This window comes from Canis aureus, chromosome 18 (genome assembly GCF_053574225.1).
Source record: "Canis aureus isolate CA01 chromosome 18, VMU_Caureus_v.1.0, whole genome shotgun sequence".
NCBI classification, from domain to species: Eukaryota; Metazoa; Chordata; class Mammalia; order Carnivora; family Canidae; genus Canis; species Canis aureus.
The window spans coordinates 31,680,662-31,706,548 of NC_135628.1; the positions used below are offsets into that span (position 1 = coordinate 31,680,662).

General features: G+C 32.8%; 1 protein-coding gene across 8 annotated transcripts in view; it reads left to right on the top strand.

Annotated features, from left to right (window-relative positions):
- DGKB (diacylglycerol kinase beta) overlaps positions 1 to 25,887 on the top strand; it is a 695,680-nt gene that overhangs the window by 218,664 nt on the left and 451,129 nt on the right. For 4 of the 8 annotated variants that reach the window (XM_077856714.1, XM_077856707.1, XM_077856710.1 and 1 more), the window contains 2 exons: positions 966 to 1,064; positions 25,078 to 25,113. In XM_077856714.1, the coding sequence (XP_077712840.1) occupies positions 966 to 1,064; positions 25,078 to 25,113 (135 nt within the window). The remainder of the gene's footprint in view (positions 1 to 965; positions 1,065 to 25,077; positions 25,114 to 25,887) is intronic. The other 4 variants (XM_077856709.1, XM_077856711.1, XM_077856712.1 and 1 more) reach the window with 2 other exon arrangements.

Below are 25,887 nucleotides of genomic sequence, written 5' to 3' on the forward strand. Positions count from 1 at the left end.
ACTAAGGTAACCATAAGGAAATTAATGTAGGCATGACTTAAATGGAGTGACTTTTGTTCACAACTGAAACATGTTGTGGCTCTATTTTTGTTTTGAATAAAACATGTTATTTTATTAACATGTATAATTGTTCTAAAGTCTTAAAATTTTATATTAAATTTTATATTAAATCAATATGAAGTAGGAGAGGGAGAAATCCCTAGATGCCTTTAGCAAATTTGTATGATTCCAATAATAACTACCACCTCAGTTAAATGAAAATCACTATTTAATGTACTATGCTATAACAACCTTAATTTAAACTTGTGGCCAAGATGGATAAAAATACCAGTTTAGGTTCATACATGTTGAAAAGTAAATAACACATTATGTGATTATACACTAACTTAATGTAGAGCTGATAAATACAATATAAAGATAAATTTTTATAATCATAATCATCTTCTTATATTTATATCCTGCTCCTACTGCGATGAATCTCTGGTTGCATTTACATATTGAATTACAAAGTTAAAACTAATGATGGGATCAATTATGCCCCATACTGAGCTGTGCACTTTGGAATGACTTTGAGAAAACAGGAGGGTCAAAAAAAAAAAAAAAAAGCATCCACAGTGCACAGTGGTTTCAAGATTATGCTAACAGATAAGCAAAGGAAGACACAATAATTTGCATTTGTCAAAGAAATCAGGCTTTTACTGGTGTAAAATCTAAAGTACATTTTGAATATAAACATTTCTCAGAATTTGAAAATATGTTGGCTGGGTCACAGAAGTTGCTAAATGGTGTATTTAAGGTAGATATATAAGGGCAAATGTAACATCAGTCCCTTTATGATCCTCTTAATTGTTCTTGGAATTGTTTTTGATGTATTTTTAATGCATTTGCTCTATCTCAGTTGAAATACCTGCTCCATAGTTGCTGTTAGCATGCCAAATGATAGTGTCTTCTTTCTCTTTCCCTAGCTGCATAATAAATGTGCTTCTCATCTCAAACCTGAATGTGACTGCGGACCTTTGAAGGACCATATTTTGCCACCCACCACAATCTGTCCAGTAGTGCTGGTGAGTTTTTCCTTCTCTTCATTCTGCTATAACTTGGGGTTTCTATGACTCACTGGTATGCTATACCACTAAATACTTCCAGGGCTGATTTTCCATTGATCAAGGTAGAGCTCTATAGATCTAAAATACCTCATTACTGCGGAGTAGACACCTTTGCCCACAATATTTCCTTTTTCTTCTTCGTGGCACAATAAACGTTTTAGTAAGGTATGCTCTAACTGAAGCTGACTCAGGCTTTACCACTTAGTCAGGCTGTACTTACCAGAAATTATATAGGCAGAACACTTCTACATTTTACATGTTTTATAGATCTCGCTTCCCAGAATAATGAAGTTATTCTTATGGGTGATTTTGCTGGGGATGCACATTATATATCTGCAATGTTGAGTTCTCTTATCTAGGTCAGAGGCCACCTAGAATGAGGACACATATGCTGAAGAAAGTTATGCACTGCCATTAGGTGTATTTTATTTTTTATTAGTGAACAATAAATTTAACTTCCTGCAAAATGATTAAATAAATATGTACGTGGTAAATGAATAACTGAAGTAACCCACTAAAGAACAAACCTTGATAGAAAGAGAAGTAAATATTCAAAGGTAATATTCATATTACATTTTGAAATCCAAATTGTTTCTAAAGTGAACACTTGTTTTACAAAACAAACTATTTTATATCCATAATGCAGTTCGCATTTTTAAAACGACATGGAAATTAAGTGCCTGGAACTTTAGCTTGATATAATAAAAATACAACAGCTAAGAAATGTTAGACAAATACTTTTCTAAAGGTCAACCTAGAAATTAATCAAATTACTCAATTTGCACCCACTTGTGATTCATTTTGTAATTATCTGTAAAATACTGGTTGTATTTTAAATGTCTTTATTTAAAAAATTATTTCAAACTCTTCATTTTCTTGAACTACAAATATAGAGCAAAAGAAAATACCTCCACATTGCTGAGGATAGCAGTAACTAATTCTAAATCTCCTTTCTTCATGTGAGATTCATTAGACATCCTGCACTAAGTAAAATTAATTAAAAATAATGAATGCTGCATAAAAATACTTTACATTTTAGATGAGAATTTGGGTGTTATTTTATTCTTTCATAGTGTTGTCTTAAAGAGAAAGGACTTGTACAAGTTTTACATATTTACATTCTGTTTAAAATTATCATAATTTTACTAGTTTTATGCAAACTTGATCTCAGATTTTAACCCTAGAAAGAAATTCATTATGTCACCCTACCATCTAGCTGCCAAGGTTAAACCCTATCCAGTTCATTGAACCAGGGGACTACTTCCTTGGTCCATTTATGTCAACCTCTGGTCAGATAAAGTCAAGCATGAGATGCATTCTTTTTATTATCCTATCTTTTCTTTCTTGGAGAGAATCAAAGGTAAAGAACATGTGTTACATGAATATGCTTGTCTTCTAACAATCTTACAAAACCTTCTCATTATTTTTTTAAATAATCTTGATTCTGAAGATTTATTTTCAATCATTAAATCTTCCTACAGCTTTAATCATGATTTGCATCTCAACATTTGCTATTTTATCATATCCTTAGTACTACCTATACTAAAATATTTGGCACTATTGACCACTTCATCCTTCATGAATGCCTACTTTTTACTGACTTCCATTATACCACACTCTCCTGGGCTTTCTTCTGTTTCTCTGGATGCTTCCTTTTTATCTTTCCTGGCTTTCATGACTTCATCCTGCTCCATGTTGGTGCATCCCTTTGCTCAACCCTCATATGTCACAGCTTTTCACTGTTAACATTCTTCCCAGTGGGATCTTATTTATTTCGTTGACTTCATTATCATGTTAATTTATACTCAGTGCATCCTTCATCCATAGGTTTGAATCGCAAACCTATAAAGCTGCAACTTGAAGGGCCATGTTGTCTTACATGCCTAATGTATTATTATATTTATTTAATGTAATAATGGTAGCTCATTTATAGAGAGCACATATACCCTACCAGCTACTGTGCTAGGCATATTTATTCATTAATTCATCAAGTATTTATTGAGTGTCTAGTTGATGCCAAATAGTATTATAAGTGGTGGGGTAAAATGGTAAAAGCTAAATTAAATCTTTTTTTTTTTTTTTGTAGAGTTTTCATTCCAGCAATAAACAATGAAATAAGAAAATTATTTTGTACATGGTTCATACAAAATTGAAGCAGGAAAAGAAGAGAAGGAATGTTGGGGTTGTAGTTATGAAAAGGATAGTCAAGAAAGAGATGTCTAAGGGGATAGTTGAATGAAGAGTTGAGGAATGTGTGGGAGTTACCCACACGACTATGTAGGGATGGAACTGCACAGACAAGTCACCAAGGAAGGACAAGAAAAGACTCAGAGTCAGGACAAAAATGTCTTATCTGCAGTCCATCAAGGAGATTAGTGGCTGAGCGTAAGTGAGAAGGAAGAAGAAGAAGAGAGGAGAAGGTCCAAGATGTCATAAAATTTTCATATCCTGTAGGGCGATTTAGGCCACTGTAAGATCTTTAGCTTTTATTCTGAGTGAGGTTGGAAGCCATTAGAGGATTTTGACCAGAAAAGGGAAAGACCTGACTTATATTTTAAAAAGAACAATGTAACTGTTGAGGAGGCAGCAGTGAGCAAAATTATATGTGATGCTTACTTCTCTTTCTCAGAGAATTAGTTACCTGAGGTCATTGCTGAGAGCAAGCGTGGTATGAACTGTATGAGACCTTTGAATATTGGGAAGAAGTTGCACAACAGACACTGAGGAAAGTGTGAGCTTAATGGATCAAGGAAACACCATTTGATTTGCAGGGAGTAATGAGCAGCCCCCTGTTAATCACCATAAATTTAGAATAAGACCAGTAAGCCTAGATGAATATATTTGGTCACATTCAATCTTATTTCTCCAGTTTCATTCTAGCTCTAGGACTAGAATAGGCATACCCTACCCATGAGGAGTCTGTTTTGCTAAATATATTTTAAAAAGTGAGTTGCTATGGAGTTGAGAGTATATGCAATAGAGTGAGTATAAGGAGTGACCATGGAGTTTAAGCTGGGAGGTGCAGGAAGTAATGACATGAAGAGGGAGGTACAATAATTGGTGTTAGGAAGGATATGTTTTGGATTAGAGTTGAATCCAAGATTGTTGAAATTAAGGTTATTAGTGTCAGGTTGTGAGAGTGAGTGGGGTAGCACATAGAGAGTTTGAATGGGTTGGGGTTACTGGTAATGATGTGTGTGAATTTATTTAATCCTCACAGTGGCACCATAAGATAAATATTATAACTATCTCCATTTTATATCTGAGGAAACTAAGAAACAGAGAGGTTAAGTAAATTTCCTGTGTCACATGGCTATGAAGTGGCAAACGAGAATTGGAACCCAAGGAGTACCACTCCAGAACTCGTGCACTGAACTCATCATTCTCACCCTTTCTCCAAATCCCAAAACAGGCCCTATCCTACTTATCTTATCTTGGTGATGTGAACATTCATATCACAGCTGTCCCAACACAAAAGCCTAGGAATTATCATTGATGCCTCATCTTGAGTATCAGATTAATCACTGAGTAACCTATTCTAATGGTCTCAATCCTTTTTCTTTCCTTCACCTCAACAGTAATCTCCTCACATGTCGCCATCACAAATTGTTCTCCAGGAATGTCCTAATGGCATCCTACTGAATTACCTCCATTCTATACATTCTTCATTCTGCTTTCTGGATCCACTTGCCCAAATGCAATTATATTTTCCTGCTTAAATATTTTAAAATATTTAAAATAAGTACATATTTGGTAATTCTCTATTTGAATTCCAAACTATCCAGCATGGTAAGCAAGTCTCTAACTAAATCAATTCACGCAATCCCTCATATGCCAATTACACACTAGAAATCAAGGATAATTTGAACTACTATAGCAAGTAAACCTACTCTCTAAAGCTTTTGGAGTTTTGTATATGTTAATAAATCAGCCTGAATCATTTTACTTTAAAATTTCCCCTTCTTTGCTAAGTAGAAATTAAAGGTTACCTTCTTATCATGAAGAAAATACACATACTACTATTAAACCCATTAACCATTTAAAAACTACTACTGTAAATAAATTATGCAGTTCTTGTTCTGCCCACAAAATTGCTTACTCTGGGGTCTAAGACTTTTTAATTTGTGAACTCTCACTTGACATCTCAGGAATAATTCCACAGCACATCACCCATAATAAAATTTTAACTTCTGTTTAAAGAAAATCGTTAGTTTTCACAAATGATATCATCTTGTTTTTTTAAATTTTCAACAACTATTTCCTTCTTAAAAATTATGAGTCCCATTGCTTGTGCTAATGTTCTTGAAGAAGAGCAGGTGAGGTTCAGAAACTGCAAGATGGCCATGAATAGAAGATTCTCTATCACATTCTAGGAAATACAAAATGAAGAATTTAAGATGTCTGTTTTTATTGAGGATTTTTTTCCTTTACCTTGACTTTATAGTCAGGAATTGATTATTGAATGAGTGATATAAACTTAACATGGAGCTTAACTCCTGGTTGAAGCATCTAAATAAAGTACTATAAGGTCAAGATCCCTAGCGGCAGTCTTTTGATATTTTAGAACCTCTTTTTAGGTGTTATTTATCTTTTAAAAAGTTGTACACCACATTTCTCAGCCTCCCAATTGCTCCCCAACACTTGTTATTAACTTTAAGTTAATGATTCAGTAGCTATGTACTTACCTGTTATGGAGATTAGCAAGGTAAGCACCTTCTTTGCACTGATGACATGCTTTCATTAGCATATACTATAAAGGGCTTCCACACATAATTGGTCTTGATAGTGCCTATTGCCATAAAAACGGGTTAAAACCAACTACTCTGAAATTAAAACTGAAAGGTGACCAGTGAGTCTGTCTATACATCAGATGAAATCACTGTTTTCTGGGATTACAATTGGTATCCAGCATGTTTTGAGAATATTATCAAAACGCCATATTGCTTAACATTTATGTAATTTAAAGATTCCATTAAGCTACTTCTCTGACTGTGTTTGCATACTTATAATGCTTTCTTTGAAAAATCTTCCAGCAAAAATGATGACATTCATGGTCCATTTACTGCCATATTGAAGAAAATTCAGAACTGCTTACAAAGGCAGACTACTTGAAGGCCTTCCCTCATCCTACCTCCAAATAAATGTAAAGTGATTCCTGCCCATTCAGAGGGGACTCTTGATAAGCAAAGTAATTTTCAAAAAAGGCCGTTAATCCTTCCCAACTGATTGTTAAAATGAATACTCCTTTGAATGGAATCCATTAAAAATATGTTCTTGATTCTCTATATAGATTGAACTCAGAAATTTTGCCATCTAATCTCAAAGTCACAATGCAAAAAAATTGTAATAATTTATGTAGGACATGGCCTGATAAGCATGAGAGCCATCTTTTATGTTCTTTTATGTCCTAAATTTTACCCCCAACCAAAGACAGACTTGGTCCATTTGTTTTAGTCTCTTATTGAATTGGTTTAATTAACTTCGGACTTACTTTTATGTCATTAACCTATATTGAAAGACATTTTAAAACTCATGTAAGACTCCTTATTTATTGTAACAATGGCAGCAAAAAAAAAAAACCAAACAAACAAAAAACAAACAAAAAACAAAAAAAAAACAAAAACCCTGTTTTTAGAGATGTTTTATTTTTTTATTTTTTTTATTTTTTGAGATGTTCTAATTACCTAAAAGAAATTCCTCTTAGTTCTCTTTATCATGATTCATTATCTTTTGGACCCTATTAGTCCAAATACTGTTGTTATTATTATTATTAATTATTATTATTATTATTATATTATGTATTTATTATTTATACCTTAACATATATGTACACATAAATGTTAGCCTCTCTCCCCAGAAAGGCTGAATACAATAGATCCAAGCATTGTGTTTAAATTAAATTAAAAAATGAAAATAAGGGGCACCTGGGTTGCTCAGTGGTTGAGCATCTGCCTTTGGCTCAGGTCGTAATCTTGGGGTCCTGGGATCGAGTCCCCATCGGGGTCCCCGTAGGGAACCTGCTTCATCCTCTGCCTATGTCTGCGTGTCTCTCTGTGTCTCTCACGAATAAATAAATAAAATATTTAAAAGAATAAAAAGAAGATTCCATATATGTGTTTAGGATAAAACACGATCCCTGGATCTGTTACTGTCACGTTCTGTCTTCTATCCTTAGGATGCACGGAGGTAAATGCATGCCACATTTGACAATGATGCATGTATTTATGTTGTTTATTTCTATGTGCAAATCCATAACTTTCTTACTATCCTTTCCATAAATCTCTCTTCATTATAATGGCTTCAATTAGAAATTTTAAAATTATTTTTAATAGTACATAAATTTGTTAGATCAAAAGAAATCAATGCAATAGGCTAGATAGAGTCTCTGATTCTTAGAGTAATCTCATAGAGCTATAAATTTGATCAGCTTCTCTAGAACTGTAGTTTCATCCGTACATTCATTCCAGGTTTTATATATATATATTTTTTATGATCAGTCAAATTGGGTCTCTAGGAGTATACATGTTTTCATAATGATTCTTCAGTTTGAGGAAGCTTTTATTACATTGATTCTTTCACTATCAACAAAAGAGAACTTGAGATGTCTCATGAGGAAGTGGCATTTTAAACTTTATGTTTGAACAGTAAAATGAAGCAGATCCTCATAAAAATAATTTTTATTATATTTAGCTCCATGATTTAATTTAGTATTCTCCATGCATAGAATGCTTATTGTACATTACTATTTAAAAGCAAGATTTTTACTTTCTAAGTAAGGGATTGATTAGTCCTTTTCTGTATCAATATATATTAGTAAAGCTAATAAGTTAAAATATAGGGATGATATAATGTTGATTACTTTAAATTAGAGTTTATTTTTTAAAGATTTTATTTATTTATTTGTGTGTGTGTGTGTGAGAGAGAGAGAGAGAGAGAGAAAGAAGGTGCACATGCGAGCAGGGAGAGGAGAAGACAGGGTAGGAGAGAAAGAAGGAAGGAATCCCAAGCAGACTCTGCACTGGGTACAGAGCCTGAAGCAGGGCTTGATCTCACCACCCTGAGATCATGACCTGCATTGAAACTGCGAGTCAGATGCTTAACTGACTGAGCCATGCATGTGCCCCTATACTGGAGTTTATGTTAGAGATAAGTACCTATGGTTTACATACCATAATGACAATGTCTTTATTTTAAGATCATTACTGATAAACTATGTGCATTTTTCTTATATACGATATCTGCAATGCTGGATTTTTTTAGGTTTTATTATCTTCTCTCTACTTCTTCCCTTCTTTCTTCTTTCCATTGTCTTTTCAAGTTATTGGAGCTAAAAATTCAGATGAGAACATTTATCTTATTTCCTACAAATTGGACTATTGATCAAAACAGGCAAGCAGATTACATATTATAGTGAGATAAATATTAACTTACAGAGGCTCTAGAGGACAAACCCTTAATTCATCCTGAGGGTAATTCAAAGAGTAAATGTAAACTTTATTGAAGAAATGATGCCTGAATTTTGAAGAACATGTGGGGATTTGGCTGCCAAATGTAAAGTGAATGAGTAGTCTCAGCAGCAAGAGAGGACAGAGTGAGAGATATTCTACTCTGGATCCACAGGAATGATGATTTGGTTGGAAAGCCAAGAGATGTCCATAAAAACTATAGAACAAGTATTAGTTGAGAAAATGAGCAACCTCTTTTTAGAAACATACTAGAGAAAGTGGCAGTGACTTAGAAAGCAAAATTATCATTTGTTTATTTTAAGCAAAGGTTCAGAAAGCTCAATGAAAAGTTTTAAAAATGAAGTGAAATATGGAAGATCAATTTAGAAGAAAGAAAGCAGAAATAAGTTTGGGATCCTGATAACCAGAAAGGATAGAAACTAAAAACTTAAGTTTCACATGAACTCTGGATCTTTGGGCAAGTTGTTTCCTTCAGAGGGTTACAGAATGGTAACAAATGACTAGTGTCCAGAATATAAAAGTAATTTATGTAAATAAATAATAAGTAACAAACAACCCAATCCAAAAAGGCAAAAGACCTGAATAGCCTTTGAATAAAATATATATATCACCTATAAACATATAAATTCATGACACCATCTTTACTCATCAGGAAAATACATGTTTAAATCTTGCTAGATAACATTATATACCCCTCAAAATTATTAAGACAATTAAAAATCCTAAGCTATGGAAAGGACAGGAAGCAACTAGAGTGTTCATTTACTGCATTTATTGCAGGTGGGAGGATAAATCGGCTCAGCCATGTTAGGATAAGGTTTGATAATATACTCTCTGTATTTGGATCCTGGCCTTTTCACTGATTTTGTGACATGAGGCAAATTATTCATATTCATATTTCATACATCTGTACTCAGTTTGTAAAATGGAATTAAATGAGTTAATTCATGAAAATTGCTTAGAAATATGCCCAGCATATAGTGAGTGTTCAGTGTATGTCACCTAATATTACTGTTATTTTAAATATTATGTGGAATTTAAAAAGTAAATTTTAACTTTTTATTATAAAATAAAATTTATAAAAAATACATAAAAATGAGAAAGAAATTAAAAATTTGTAATAAGTTATATAAGAGCAGTTATTAATATATAAATGGAAGCACTATTAAAATTTTCCTCTTGATTCTTAGGTGCATATTTTTTACATTTTTGTAACTAAACTTGATATATCATGTGACACCTTATTTTTACACTTAAACTAATATCATTAAATGTATGTGTTTCTATATACTATGGAACATTGTTATTCATGGCCACATAATATCTTATGAAATGAAGATAACATAATTTAGTTGAAACAATATTTACGTCTAGCATGTTTCCAATTATTTATTTTGTTCTTATTCAGTGAACATCTTTAAGAAGAGTGACTTTTCCTGTTTACTCTGTAATAGATATTGCAAAGTATCCTTTTTCACTCATACTGTATTATTTTGTTCTCTGCATGAATCACACTTCACAGTTGTTTAGTTCTTTCTGCACTATAAACATATTTCTAAATCAGGAACATAATGTTTGGAATGTTTCCTAAAACCAAAATAATTTTTAGAATAAACTATTAAATACTTAAATAACTAATTTTAGATGATAATTTTATCTTATATTTCAACAAATACAGTATTATCAGAATATACAGTCAAAATAGTATCTATTGGCAGAAAGTGATATAAAATAAAGTATATGTTCATTATTGTGCCCCTTTTGGACCAATTGTGGTGTCTTCTCCCCAGAATACTTTATAGTCTTGTTATAATATTCTTGTTATAATATTCTATAATATTCTATATTACCTTAAATAAACCTTAAAGAATCTCAACAAAATCAAGAATGAAGCTATTAGCTGAGAGAAAGGAAAATAAAACTATTTGGAAAATATAAATTCTAGACATATTCTTAGACTTGATTCACATTTTTCCGACTACCTCTCTTCTTTACTGTGACTGAAAACTTGGACAAAGTTGTGTTGCTGAAATACCAGTCCACACATCTCTACATATAACACCCTTGGGGAACCATATGTCTATATTACCTTCTCTTCTTCCAATCTTTGCTTGCTCTTCTACAATTATAAGAATTCTACTAAATTATGCATTGTAGATATGGTGATTAAGTCTTGCATAGCATTGAATATGTTAAGTCTTTCCTTAAAGTATGTATTTAATCAAGTCATTACTCTTTAGCGATGTCAAAAGTTCTGTTAGAGAGTGGAAGTATGGGTGTGTGAGTTTTCCTCACAGTCCAGTTACTATGGGCTCTTTCTGTACTCTCTATCTATCCCTTAACTGTAACCAGAAATAGTTAATAATGACAATTTCAGTAGTAAACATTAGCCAATTAAAGGAGAGAGGGAAATGTTTGAATTCTGTGTGATTCTGAAATTTGAATTTTGAATGCTCTGTAACCTTACTTCCTATACTAGTTGTAGAGCTCCCAGAAGTCTGGTGGAGAGGTGTGAACAGTTGGCTAAGGATGTGACTTGCTGCACTGAGCTTCAGTTTTTATTTAACATCATTTCCCTTCTTTGCATTTACCTCTTTAACCTTTAACCACAGTTACTGAAGTCATCTATTTTCTTGAAATTCTTTATGTAATGTACCATGGGTTTGTGCCTGTGCAATTTTCTTTTTTGTCTAAAGAGTGGGGACAAAGCCCATTGTCAGTGCTCAATAAATGTTTCATCAATGTCATTACTTAATATTCATTTAATTAATATTCATTATAGATCAATTCATAATTGTCATCATAGTAATGATAGGCAAAAAAGAATCTAATTTTTCCATACTTTGAAAATCTAACTCAGCCTCATTTTTATGGTATTATTCATAAAAGATGGCTGCTTTTTATTTATTTATTTTTAAAAATGTGTAGAATTAAATTCTGAACCTTCCTATATTTTTTGCCAATGGTTTTCTGACTCAAATTCCAGTGAGGAACACAGTTAAGCACTAAAGCCCTATAATGTTTATAAAATATGTGTATATCCATTTTAATTGGGCAGAGTATTCATGTATTTATATTTTAAATGTACATAGTATAAGAAATGGGAAAAGGAACCTGCATCACTAAGTTATGACTCCGTCATCTACACTTGTGAGATGAACCATTTATCTGTTACATTGTCTTAGATTGATTTCAGGGGTTTCTGAAGAACCTGTCTTTGTAGTAGCTTAGGCTGTAATATAGAATATGTATAGTTATAAATAAGATCTAATCTAGAAGAAAAAAATAATTATATTGTGGCAAATTATATTTGTTTCTACCTAAATGAATATGGTAGAGTTATTTTTAGGATTCTAAAATATTATTTTTAGTTTTTTTTAAATAGAGCTGCAAAGACAATACATTTCTATATCACTATTTTAAGGAAACAAACCTGTACTCTGTTAATTTGTCATGATTTATGGAAAAGCAAAAACAAAGCCTGATATGACATAAACTGGAAGTTTAATTAATTGAAAATCTGATGGAAGTCTAAAACATATAGACAAAAATGAGCTTTATCTAAAGAAGGATAAAAAATACTTGAAAGCTAAAATCTAGGAAATAGGATAAAATAAAGTAAAGAATACCCTCTATGTACCTGATTCAAAAGTAAGAATATGTGATTATCCATTAATGAATTAAATTATTCTACAATTTATTACCAATAACAATAAAAGCAGCTTGTATAACTAAGCAGCAATCTAAAACAATAAATTTATACCAAAATCAAATTAGACTTAAAAATTCACTAATATTCTAAAACAATTGACAGAGGTAGTTTGCAGATTTGTTCCTGAGTTTCTTAGTATCCATATGAAAAGAGGGGAAATACAGTCTTGACAGTCTTGACAACATAAAAACAAATCATTCATTTAGCGGAAAGACTTTTTATTGTTATTGTTGTTACTGAGATCTCAGATTAATTTCTTCCATACCAAATTGTATCGGGAAGGCACTACGGCTCAACAATATTGCTGTAATCATAGTAGTGTTTGTTTCCTTTGGTTTTTCTTTTTTATAACAACTGTCAATGCAGACTGATGGCTTATGGCCAAAGTGCATTTTAGTATAAAGAAGTCTACCTGTTGCCAAAATAAAATAGTAATAATTCTGCCACAAGAAAAAGAAACAAGCATTGTAGTTAAGTTAGATGGGTCTCATACGTGAAGATTTATTGTATTGAGCAGAAGAAAATGTTAATAGCAATTGTTTTACATGATCAAGAATACTAAAGAAAAATCTACTTTATAAATACTGACTTAAAAGGAATAACTACAAGGTTAAGAAAAGATGCAGAGAAAAAAATAATATTTTAGCAGAAACTGAAGTATATCAGTGTCTATATAGGAGAGAATCAACTTTGAGGACACTGAATCAGTAATTTGAAAGAGAGGATTAAGAAAATCTCCTTTAGTGAAAGGAGAATGGCAATAAGGTGCTATCCTTAAACAAAAAATTAAGATTTTTTTTTAAAGTCTAAGTATAATGAAGAAAATAAAATTAAGCTAAAAAGAACCTACATCTCTTCAAATTCACTCATCTATTTAGTATGATTCCCATGTAATATATATATTACATAATGCGATCCCACATTTTCCCTGGATGAATAAATATGTACAAATATAAATTCCTAGAACTATAAAGAATACCAATCAGGAAGGACTCGTTTTTTAAAGAAATATATTATTTATTTATTTATGAGAGACACAGAAACAGAGGAAAGACATAGGCAGAGGGAGAAGCAGGCTCCATGCAGGGAGCCTGAAGTGGGACTCAATCCCGGGACCCCAGGATTACGCACTGGGCCAAAGGCAGATGCTCAACTGCTAAGCCACTCAGGCATCCCAGGAAGTACCTGTTTTTAACAAATATTAGGATTATGCTTATTAAAGTTACAGTGATCAAAATAATGTAAGCGCCTCTAGAAAATATAAGGACCCTGTAAAAAATCTATAACATAGTAAATTATATGTAGTAATGCAGTATATGACGAAGGTCACCTATTAAATCTGATGGAGATCAGTGGTTTGATATTTCTGCATAGCCATATGGGAAACTAAATTAAGATAAACTCCACTTTATACCTATTCCAAAATAAATCAAACATGGATTGAATGTTTATTTTTGGCCTATAGAATATTTTTTTCTTGCCTTTTACCTTTTTTCTAAAAGGAAAAGATTAAAGAAAATGTTGATAGACTTGACCAATCCAAAAATTATTTTTAAAATGATAAAGACCAAAATTCATAAATCAAGGCAAACATAAGCATCATAACAAAATGCCTTGTTTTGTAAAATGAATGCAAATAACCATAAAGTAACTTAAAACCTTAACTCTTATCAATAATTGAGAAAAACAAATTAAAACAAGTCAGACATCATACTTTTTCTATCTGGTGAGACACAATTGCCAGAAAACAATTGCCAGAAATTGGCATAAATGCTCCCAAATATGGGAACCTCTGTATTCATATTTCTGCTTGTTTCCTCCAGAGGAAGATTGGGGTTAGGGAGGGGCATATATTCAGAACTAACTATATCACAGTAGAAATAAATACTTTATATCTTGTCTGTCTTCTAACTTTTAAATTTCGAGTGCAATAAAAATCAGGTCCCTTCACCACTAGGTATTTAAGGACAAATTCCACCTTGTAAAGGTAACCTGTGGTTTTAATGATTCCAGATGAAGTGGTGGTGATCATGAAGTATTTATATGCATGCCTTTCTCTGTTTTACTATTAAATATAATTTACTGTTCTCCACTTTCAACCTGAAACCTGAACAAAAATTGATTCATTTAAAACTTTTGATCTATACACCAATTTCATGCACAGTGCAGTGATTTTTGACTCACTTTTTTTTTTCCCTTAGTTCAACTCTGTTTCCCTTTTTTGTAGACTAAGGATTGTTTAGTTCTTTTGAGGCTGCCATACTCACTCCTCACCTCCCAGTCTAGATGATAAAATACATTGTTTCAAATTCTGTTGCTAATACTCACAGAAGCTTTAACCAATTTGGCCTCATTTGCCCACAGAAACCCAAGTCCTGGAGGAATACAGCTCACCCTGCATTTTCTATTCCCTATAATATTCCTATTTCACCCCAACCTCAACTATTCTTGAATTCTTCCATTTAGTTACCATTATTCCACCATCCTTGAGTCACAAAGGCCTGTATCCCTCCAGTTCTTAAATTGTGGCACTTTCTGCGTCTCTCCCCATTTTTCTCCTTTCATGGCATTTGCCATAATATGTAATAATATATCGACTCACTGATTTACAATTGAAACACTTAAATAAGGTGTAACCTAACCTGCTTGTGATAGATAGCACTAGATAGCACTAGACAGCACTGGACAGCACAATTTGAGTCCAGTACTGGAACTACTTTGTTTCTACTCTTGGTAGTATGTTTGCCCTTAAACCCATATTAAAGATTTAGCTGTTCCTTTCTGCTATTTTTCTATATTTGTAAACGGATGTGGTCTTTGTCTACTTCTTAATGTAGCCATAAGTATGTGCAGCTGTGAAGGTACACTCACTGTGTCAAATTTTCCTTCTCCTTCTACCTCAACTTACTTTCCTCCTTCCTTACTTCTTCCAATTCCTGACTATAAAATGGGTGGGAAACTGTTCTTGTTATTCATCACAAATCCAGAAGCACTCTTTGGTTGGACTCCCAAGGAGTAGAGCATGAACCAGGGATTTAGCTGTTTGTGACTTATAGAGGTAGGAATGTTTCTTTATAAAACCATCTGCAAGAGAGGGAGGAAGCAGGAAAGAAAAGGGGCTTTAAGCAAGGAAGAGGTCACAGGGAGAATGTAAGCCTTGGCCTGAACTTTGAGAGCTCTGGCATAAAATCATACCATGGGGTATGGCCTATAAAAGGCCATAAGACAAGGGGCCTGAAGACAAGGGGTTGTTCTTAAAACAAGGGGCTGGCTTTTTCTAACCCCTATCACTTATTCATTAGCTGTGACTTCCTCCAGAGTAGTGGGTGCTTGCTCCCTGGAGAGCCACTCCTGGAATAAAGAATAATTCTTCAGAAAATGGAACAATTAGGAGTTCTCAGCAGTCCACACTCATAGCAATTAGAGATAGGTACTCTGGCGAGGTGACAAAGGATTCCGCTTTGGGCTACCAACAATATCCACTAGACCCCCTTTTCAAGAATCCTCTTTTTGAATCCCCTGCAGCACTGAGAGTATTTTAAGGGCTCCGTTCTCATACCGTGGCATTCACCCAACATGTTTCATCTAGGTTTTATTCTACCTTGCTAGCCACACTTGATCCATATTGCTAAATTCCTAGTCCTTTAATTCTTAAATATGGGTCTCTTTCCATTTTTAACTATATTCTTATGTCGTTATGCTCTCTACAAATTAGCTCATTTGATTCCATGAGTACAACCACCACTTTTGAATACATCTGTGTAACCTTGTTCTCTCTGACCCCTCAAGATCCAAATACTCAGCTTCACCTTGTGAATTTCCTCTGGATATCCCATAGAGGCTTCAACATCACACTAGGAGCTGAACTTAAAATATTTCTTGTGAAGCTCTTTTCTCTGCTCAATGACCAATGCTGCCTCCACTCTCACCACTCACACAAAAAGGGTAAATCTCTTTATCTCTAGCACCTAATTCAGTGTGATGAATAGTAGATGCTCAACAAATATTTACTGAATTAATAAATTACAATTACATGTCTCTTTTTATCCCCATCAGTTATTACTTTCTCTTGAGTCAAGAAGAAAATACATTAGACAGTGACATGAGTAGCATATAACAAATTAAAATGAGTATGTGGCAGGGAGGCTTATTTTAAAAAATCATTCATAATACATGGTAAATAAATCTTATTCTTACAAGCTAATAAAATTGAGTCTAAAGTATGTGAAGACGAGGTAATATTAGTGGACATCTAATGAGCATTGTGTTTCTGGAGTGGCACTTGAAGTATTTTATAATCATTACTAAATTTCAGAAAACCTGAGATTGTTAAGTTATTGTAGTTATATAAAATATCCAATAGATGGTACTGTAAAATGCCTAATTTTTAAAATAAAGTGGCACTGCAGGTAGAAAGCTTAAAGGAAATATTTCAGAATTCTAAGGATAATCAAGACATTTTTCTTTGGATATCAAATTATATTCAAAATCTGATTTTTAAAAAAGATAGCTTAAGCAATACAGTAGTCTGTAAAGTATCATAAATATTCATTCTTAGTCTAGCTCAGAAAATGAAAATTGATGTTTCCTACTAAATGTAACTCTAAATTTGTTCATATTCTATTAGTAGTATTTTTTGTGTATGTGATGCTTACCGTTAGTTAATGTTACTCAAATCACAGCATCTTCAGAAAAAAATTAGAGCGACATGTCTTTGTCACTGAAATTCTACAGAAAATTTTATGTAAAAATAAAGCAGACCTGTGTGAGACAATCTCCTTCTTAGTTAGAATGAGTTCATTATTTCTTTCATATGTTGGTTTCTATCAAAACCAGTCTAATACCTGAATGTAAAAGTATAACATACATTCAGAACATTTAAAAATGATCTTATGGAGTCATTTTAGTTAATAATTAAAAAATTAATTAATTTAGATTTTTTTAAAAAATTAAAAGAATAATTTAATTATTTTAATTAATAATTAAAAAGTTTTAATTAATAATTTAAAAACTGGTTATTAGAGTTTGTTCCTGAAGAGCATATGAAAAGTAGCAATTTGTAAATATCCTTATATAACTTGGTGCTCATCGGTATTTCCATTTTAAAGTGGTGCTTGTTTATATGTAAGAATGAATGCCCAATATTTATTATCAGCACTGTTTTACACAACCTAAAACTGAGGAATTATATAATAACAGAAAGCTTGAAGATCTCTGCATATCTTACTTTAAATATTACATGTAGCTTTTTAAAATTTTTGCTATTCTTTATGATATTGTTCTTGTACATATTCCTTTGTGTTAGGGTTATTTATTTGTTAGTTTATTCAGTAATCTTTGATTGCATATGACAGTATGCCAAGTACTAGAGAAACCAAGAAAAATAGCTTTTAGGAAGAATTTTTTTCCATGAACCAGCAGCGTCTTATGGGATATGCAGCATATCCCCTTTGGTTTCTTTATGCATTTACTGTTTTTTTCCATGTTTTATATAATCTGAATATATTATATTATGCATCCTCTTAAAAAGAATATAGTCTTAGGTAGATATGAATATTCTGCCTAAAGAAAATATGCTATTGAAATGCCTTGAGCTAGCTTAAGTAATGGAGGTTATTTTTTTATTAAAAAGAATCATAATTAATTCTTTGGTAAATCTAGGCTTTTCTGATCAATTTCTCCTAAGCCATAGCAAAATAGAGATGCTAGATTTGTAATAGAAAGTATGGGATGAACAACTACTTTCCTGGATACTTGGGAGTTAAACATGATTTGTCCTGTGTAATGATAACATCTTTATGGACTCATCAAGGAATAAAGTAGAATCCTACTCAGGCCCTTTAAGATTTTGTGTGCATTACATATTATGTTCTTTTCAAAAACACTAACACACACTGATTCATTTACTCAGATTTCCTAGTATGCTGGATGTATATAACATTACATGGCCAAGTTCCTACTTGAGCTAAATGGGTTTAAATATAAACTGTGCATGCAGATCTCAAGTGATAGTCTCTTAATAGATGTCAGATACTCTTTATTGCTGCCCTCTTTTATTTCAGTAACATTTTAATTAATTCACACTGATTGAATAAATGTACATTGAGACTTGTTTCCTAATGAGGGCGCATTTAGAGGAAAGGTTTTGCATCATTCTGATATCCTGTGGGTAATTATATTCTAATTATATGGTCGGGGGAAAAGAGTCTATAACTCAGTACTGATATTGTTCGTTGGACCCAATTAATTACATGCACATAATGAAAGTTCATGATAAGGTTGACTGGCAGTCAGTGTAAAATTTTAACTCAATTGAATCTTACTCTAATGTGAGTGCAGAATTGGACTTTAACCTGGTTAGAAAATGCTTTGGTGTGAGATCAGTGGATATTTAGAGGGGCAAAGGATAAGAACAAATTTCATTATAACTTATTTGTTTTTTAATTTGAGGTCTTTTCCAAGATTGATGAAAAGGAAAACTTAGCAGCCTAATGCCTTAATTCTAAATATTTTTATCAATATTCTTTCGCTACCCACAGTGATTTTTTCCATATTTTAGAAAGCCACACTGAAACATGTGGTTTTTTGAGGGTGTTTTTTTTATTTAAAACCACCAACTGCACTCATATTCCTATCCCAAACATCCCAAACAGAATCATAGGTATGTACTCATAAATAGGTAGGTATTAATTATCTTTATGTAAAGTAAGAATTCTGAAGAATTATCTGACACAAATAATCAGTAAGACATGTGCATTTCTTCTTGAAATATATTTTGAAGATAGTTGAATCTGATGTTTAAGGATTTTGCAATATTTCAAACAAAAATTAAAGCCATGGGTGCCTGGGTGATTCAGTGGTTAAGCGGCCATCTCTTGATTTCAGCTCAGGACATGATCTCAGGGTCCTGGGGTTGAGTCCTGCATCAGGCTCTGCACTCAGCAGGAAGTCCGTTTGAGGATTCTGTCCCTCCCCCCACTCAGGGGAGCATGAGAGGACGTACACACGTTCTCTCTCTCAAATAAATAAATAAACCTTAAAAAAAAAACACAAAAACTAGAGTCATTCTCTAAATATCAGCTCCCATCCTTCCTTTGCTCAATGTAATTATTTTCTTTGAATGAAAGGACATTCATTTCCAAAATGATAGGCATAGTTATGATACCTGTGGTCCATTTGAGGACTGAGGAGTATTGCAAGGAAGACTTTGTTCTTTCCTTTTTCTTAGGTTCTCTTGTCTCCCTCTCCCTTTTTCTGTGTTGCTGTCTCTCTGATCTCTTCTCTCCCTTTCTGCATCTTTCCTTCTTTCTCTGTCCTGTAACAGCCCTAACATATACATTTCATAAAAAAAAAAAAAGAAATCTGTTGTTTCCATCTATTTATGAGCAACAAATACAGTTTGAGATGAAGGAAATGTGATTAGTCCTTTTTTGCTGAGCTCTAGGCAGGCATTGGAAATTAGGAGAGTCTTTTAGGTTCTAAAGTTAATAAGACAGTTACTATTTATTGGAAACTTAAATTTGTTAGATGCCCTTTTAATCTTGAAAGCAGCTATAGTTATCATGCCTACTAGACATATGAGGAAAGTGAAGCATAGAGAGATTTAAGAAATTTACCTAAAATCACACAACATGCAGATGGCACAAGCAATACAAGCCCTCCCCAAATTCAATGTTCTAAACCCATTTTTAGTTTCCATGCTGAATTCCCTAACAATTAGTGAAGCATGATTTTATTTAGGGGATTTAGATCAGCATTTCAAAAAGGAATGGAAAAAAATAGCCATTACTGAAATAGAAGGGAATAGAAGTGGAGAAGATAATAGAACATATCAGAGAGTAGGGCATATAAGGTAGGTGGTCTTTGTGAAATTATTTTACAATTATGTAAATATACACATATTTTTACTATGGAACAGAGTTAAAAATAAATTGAAGAACTCTCTTCAACCGTATGGGCTTCTGAAGATTTTATGAGACCTAGCTAAGTAGGATAACATTTCTAATGGTTTTATTTCACTCGCTGGTCAAGTAGGCAAGACAACAACAATAAAAATAACATTAGAAACAGTTTCACTGTTGCTGATTGCTTTTATATGTAGATATCCATTTTTGAAACTTGGATATCTCTATAAAGATAAATTTTTAACATTCTTATTGAAAACATTTGGTGCCCCTTAATTTTCCAAATATCCGTTGCACTAGGTGTACTTTCCCCGAAGGCTCAGGATGTTTCCTTTCTAGATACAAGCATACAGGAATACCTCCATTAAGGAGGGAGCTTCACAATCCCTTCTGTGCAAAATCTTCTGAACTAAACTCTGCAAATATGTGTAAACAATCCAATAATAGGAATGGGCACTTCTGTGAGCACTTAAAATTATAAAGGTAATGAAATTGTCTCAATTAAACATATTCTTACCATTAAATTTATGTTGGTGCAAGCTTAAAAATTTGGCTTAAGTGAGAAGTGGTTATTCAAGGGACCCTAAGTAAGATTATAACGTGTGACTTCTAAAATATTTTATTTTTGATGGTTATAATTAGATATGTCAAAGTGCTGCTGGAAAAAATAATTAATGATCCTTCTAACTGACATACTTGCCATACATTGAAGTAATCATAGGCTCTAAAAATTATTTGTAGCATAAAAATTACTTCATTCTCACTTTAAAAAAATTGTGTTGTGTTCAAATGTCTGGCGTACACACTTAGGAACTACAAAATTGTAATAGGGTAAACAAGTTATGAATCTGGAATGTGACAGTAAAATTCACCAAAACCAAACTTGGTTACTTTCTATTTGGTAGAGATGCCCTTGATACACTTTATTAGCAAGTGTGAGAGAAAAACTTCTGCCCTTAAACCTGTCAGTGTACTATTTTAGGAAGAAAATTGTCCTTTTCCCTAACTTGCTTTTCTTTCTCTCACTTCTTTTTTGATCCCAGAGATCTAACTGTATATAAAGAAGGCAGCTATTTAAAATTGTTTTATATGGGTACTCTAATTTACCAGGGTACTAGACGTTATTATGTTAAATTAACCCTTATTGATATTCAAGCCACTTCTTTCAGGCAAAACAGATATATATTGTGGTCTCTCAATACTTCCCAGTTTTAAAATAATTTGATTTTCAAATCACCTAAAAAATAGAGATGTGGCTAAAAAGAAGCCTGAAATAATTCTTATTGAACTTGTTTGAATAAATGGAGCCTGGGACAGGGAAATACTATAGTAGGATTCTGTTAGTAATACTTATTTTTCCTAGGATAGTAATCTAATCTTTCAGATTTTTAGTTTCTCAGTCTGAGAAGTGGAATATCTTGGTTTAGGGGGAGGATTAAATGAGACAATAGACATAAAAGTAATTCTTCAAAAACATAAACATTCCTATATAGTTATAGCGTGTAATTCTGTTAATTTTGCTTTAGTCTTGAAATAACTAATGACCCTTTTAATGTGAATACTATGCTCTTATTATATTTTTACCTCAAACCTCCAGCAATCTCTCCACTAAAGGGTTTTCTTTGTCCTGTGACAATTTGGATTAAATTGTCAATTTAAAATGATTACATGTTAGAAACTATAAAGACAAGAAATATCTCAGTATTTTAGAATAATAGGATTTTCAAAAATTCTTTGGTATTCGGTTGAACTTAATAAGTGCCCTGAAGACAAATGCATCTTTTAAACTAATTATCTGTACTGTGTATTCTATTTAATATTAAAATGATACTGATTAAATAAAATCAATCACATTCCTCTGCAGTCACACCTCACATTTGATTAAATACAAATATACAGTTCCTGTATTAATTTTGATTAAAAATATATTACATTTAGAATTATACACTCATGATAATTTTCAAAAAACTAAAACATTTACTCTGTTCATCCTTGATGTTTAAAAATCATATACAAAAGAGTATAATTGAAGTAATATAATATCTCAATTTGTTCTGTAATGAATTGCTTGCTTATCTCCTTTCGAGGTACCATAGTTTTCTTATTATGACTTGAGGGTAAGCCACTGATGGGCTTGTTAATTTAATATATACTCTTTGTCTGCACATCTTGATTATGAGTAAGCTTATATATACATTGTTTCATCACTCCTATTCCTGGAGTGAATTTTTAGTGTTGCTCTCAAGATGCCTGAGTGTTACTGGAGAAAATTCTCTGAGCTGGTGGCTTTCTCTCTTACATATTTATGACTTCTAGCCTCACTGCATTCTGAATTTTGCTTGATTCTGTTACTCATTCTATGTCATCTGCTCTCCCATTCTCAGAGAGGTAGACACAAATTCTGTACTTTCTCTCTACTCTATTCCCTTACTTTCTTCTGGTCACTACCTCACTGCCAACATTGCTCATTCTCACTCGATGCCCAATATTCCTACTACCTTACAAAGGAAGAAGCTTACAAGCATGAATGTCTATATATTCTCAGTTCTCCACACAAGTGGTAGCAAAGTGCCAGCCAAGGTTTAATTTCATCCTACTATGTCTTTTGAGGAGGGAGGGGAGAATGCCTGAAAAGGGTTTTGTTTTTATTATCTGAGTTGACATGGTTTCTGCTTTTTGTGACATCAGGCCACATGAATTCAATATATCCCCAGCCTCTGTTATTATTTTGCCATCATACATAGAGAAATACATATTTTATTAAGTTGAACCTTTTGCAAATAAATAGCAGGTAGTATGATACTATATCTCTAAATATGTCAGCAGGCATCTTCTAAGATTAAGGCAGTTTTCTACAAAATTACCATATTATTATCACATCTAGGAATATTAACAGTAATTCCATAATACTAGTCATTATCCTGTCTATATTCAAATGCTTAAAAGCATGTAAAAATGCCTTTTATAGATTTTTTTGGTGGTTAAGGTGAGGTGGACAGTATCTATTCAAGATATTACATCACATTTGGCTATTATTATGAACCATTTTGACAACTATGATCTTTTCACTTGGCTTTCCATTGCTTTGCTCTGTATGGACATAAGTACAGTGAACATAGATTCTTGTCACAGTGGAAGGCATCTGGAAGCTGTCTCATGCTTTGGAGACAGCTTGATGGGCATCCTAGTATGCTTGCTTGAGAGTCTCTGGGATCTTCCTGGGGCCACGGCATAGGATAGGATAGGGGATCATAGGATAAGTCACTTAATTTGGATTGGAAGGAGAGCAAACCTTTATCTATTATAATAAAGATAGAAGAACTGCATTCATGCCTTCAAATGTTTATTCAGATATAAACTTAGATGAAGATATGAGAAAGAAAAATAGGAAAGCTGAAAAAAATTTTTGAGGTGAGCTAGACTGAGGCTAGCATGTTTTTCCCACCACTCCATTGCCCCAGGTTTTATGTAGACTGACTTTGATTCAAAAGTCAAGAATATTACTGAACTCAGAAAGCTTCAGGGAAAGTTCTATTAAATCTATTTTAAATCCATCAGAGAAGTAGCAATTACTTCCATAGGGTTCTCCTGTTAATGGGATAGTTAACCCAAGTTCATCCTCCCAGACTTGATGACTTCTTTTGATGAAAAATCTGCAGCTGCAACATTTTTTTTTTACTTATATTATAAAAATATCTTCTAAATAGAGGTGTATTCTCGGACATTTTAATTTTCTCTAGTGGTGCCCTAGACCCTTCTTCCGATCCACTTTTGGGTGCATTGGATCCTTTTAGTCCATCTCTGTGCTGAGTAGCTGTGAAATTGCCTGCTTCTTCAATAACTATATACAGTATATATGGGAGTGAACTATATCTGTGTTCTCAGATTGTTCAGACCCACCTTGGAGATCCATTTAGAGTTGCCTTCACATAGCTCAGTCCTGGGGAGGAAATGAAATGCTGGCCACTCCCTCCTTTTCAGAGACACATAAATGTCTAAAATTCTTAGTTTCATATCCAATTTTCGAACCTCCCTTCACCACACACACACCCCACAATAGGAAAACTTTGTCTGGTATTATGCGTGTGAGTCGTCAAAAATTTTCCAAATTTGTTCTGAGACCCATAGGACATAGACTTTTGGAATTTGGTAACCTTTTTTTTCTGTTTTTTGCTAGAAAAAAAGCTTTCCACTGTGGCTCAGGAAAGGAGGGGTGGTGAATTATTGAAGATGCACTGTCATGAAGACCAGCTTCAGTGTATTTAACTTCCTCATTTTTTCCTAATTACTCTCCAGTAAAATTTTTCTACTTATTTAATAATATTTTACTTTTTACTGATACTAATGGAATATTTTTTTTCTTATTTCCAGAAAAAAACACAAAATAAAACCAACACCATAAGCTATGTCTCCATCAAAAAGACACTGAGTATTTTTAGGAAGGAATGAGAGTTGGACTGGAAAATGGAAAAGTGGGCCTGGTAAATGGGCAACTTAATAAATTAGTAGGAATGGTTGATGAAAGATAATGGAACTTGGAGATGAGGTCTTACTGCAAAATATAAATGTAATAGATTTGTGTTGTTTCAGAGAGGTCTGTGAAGCCAACCAAGGATGTTGATCAATCAGCTTTGGGTGGATGAAATTGCAATTTGGATAAGTAATTCACAATCGAACCCACTCATTGCATTGGACCAATTACTTATTTTGTGAAAATATATTTATTCATGCATCTAATGAAATTAAGCAGAAAAAATATGACAGAGAAATGCATTTTTTATTTAATCACTTACTTCACAGGAGAATAGTGATATAAGAACCTTCACTGGCATTTGTTTTCAGTTTGACTTTGGTTTTTTCAGCTTTAATATGAACTTCTCTTTTTTCAGCAGACTCTGCCCACTTCAGGAGTTTCAGTCCCTGAGGTGCGTAAGCAAAAAAGGTTTTCACCCTTGGAATTATAGGTCTTATATTTTTACAAAGAACATTTGGGGCTATATCAGTGACCTACTAATATCAGTTTGCATAGTTTATTTAATCTCATATTTGATATTTGAAATTGGAACCTTTTTCTTTTCATAATGAGATAGCCTTGAAACGGTTCCAGCCTACCTTTGTAAAACATTAGGAAAGCAAAAAGTTATGTAAACCAAGTATACAGAGAAAAATAAAAGTTACTTTGCAAAGAGTTTTGCCCTGTGTATCAGAAGAGCATCATTCCTGTTTTTCAAGTTAAAATGTAGATACCTTACAAAAAGCCCAAACAGTTAAATCCTCTGTACCATTAAAATGTAGTTTTCAGTGATAGTAGGTTGAGAAACACTTGATCAATTTCAAATGCCCATCACTTTAAAAAGAGTGTATCTGCATTTATCACTTAGCATATGACATTATATAGAAAGTCATTGGAATAAAACATAGTGACAGAATAAATGACTTCTATTTCAAAAATAAATATAGGCATTGCCACACCATTTATTTTCACTAAAGCTATAGCTTTACCTTTGCATTAACGAAACAACTCCTCCAATTTTTCTGTGGCCCTATCCTATTCAGTTGTTTTTATCTAAAGATAAAAAGGATATGCTCAGATGGTATTGTTTCCCTTAAATTTATAATCTGAATCTGCTTGCTTCGGGAAAATTATTTATAACATATGAATACTATATTAGAATATGATTTATTTAAAGGAAAACGTA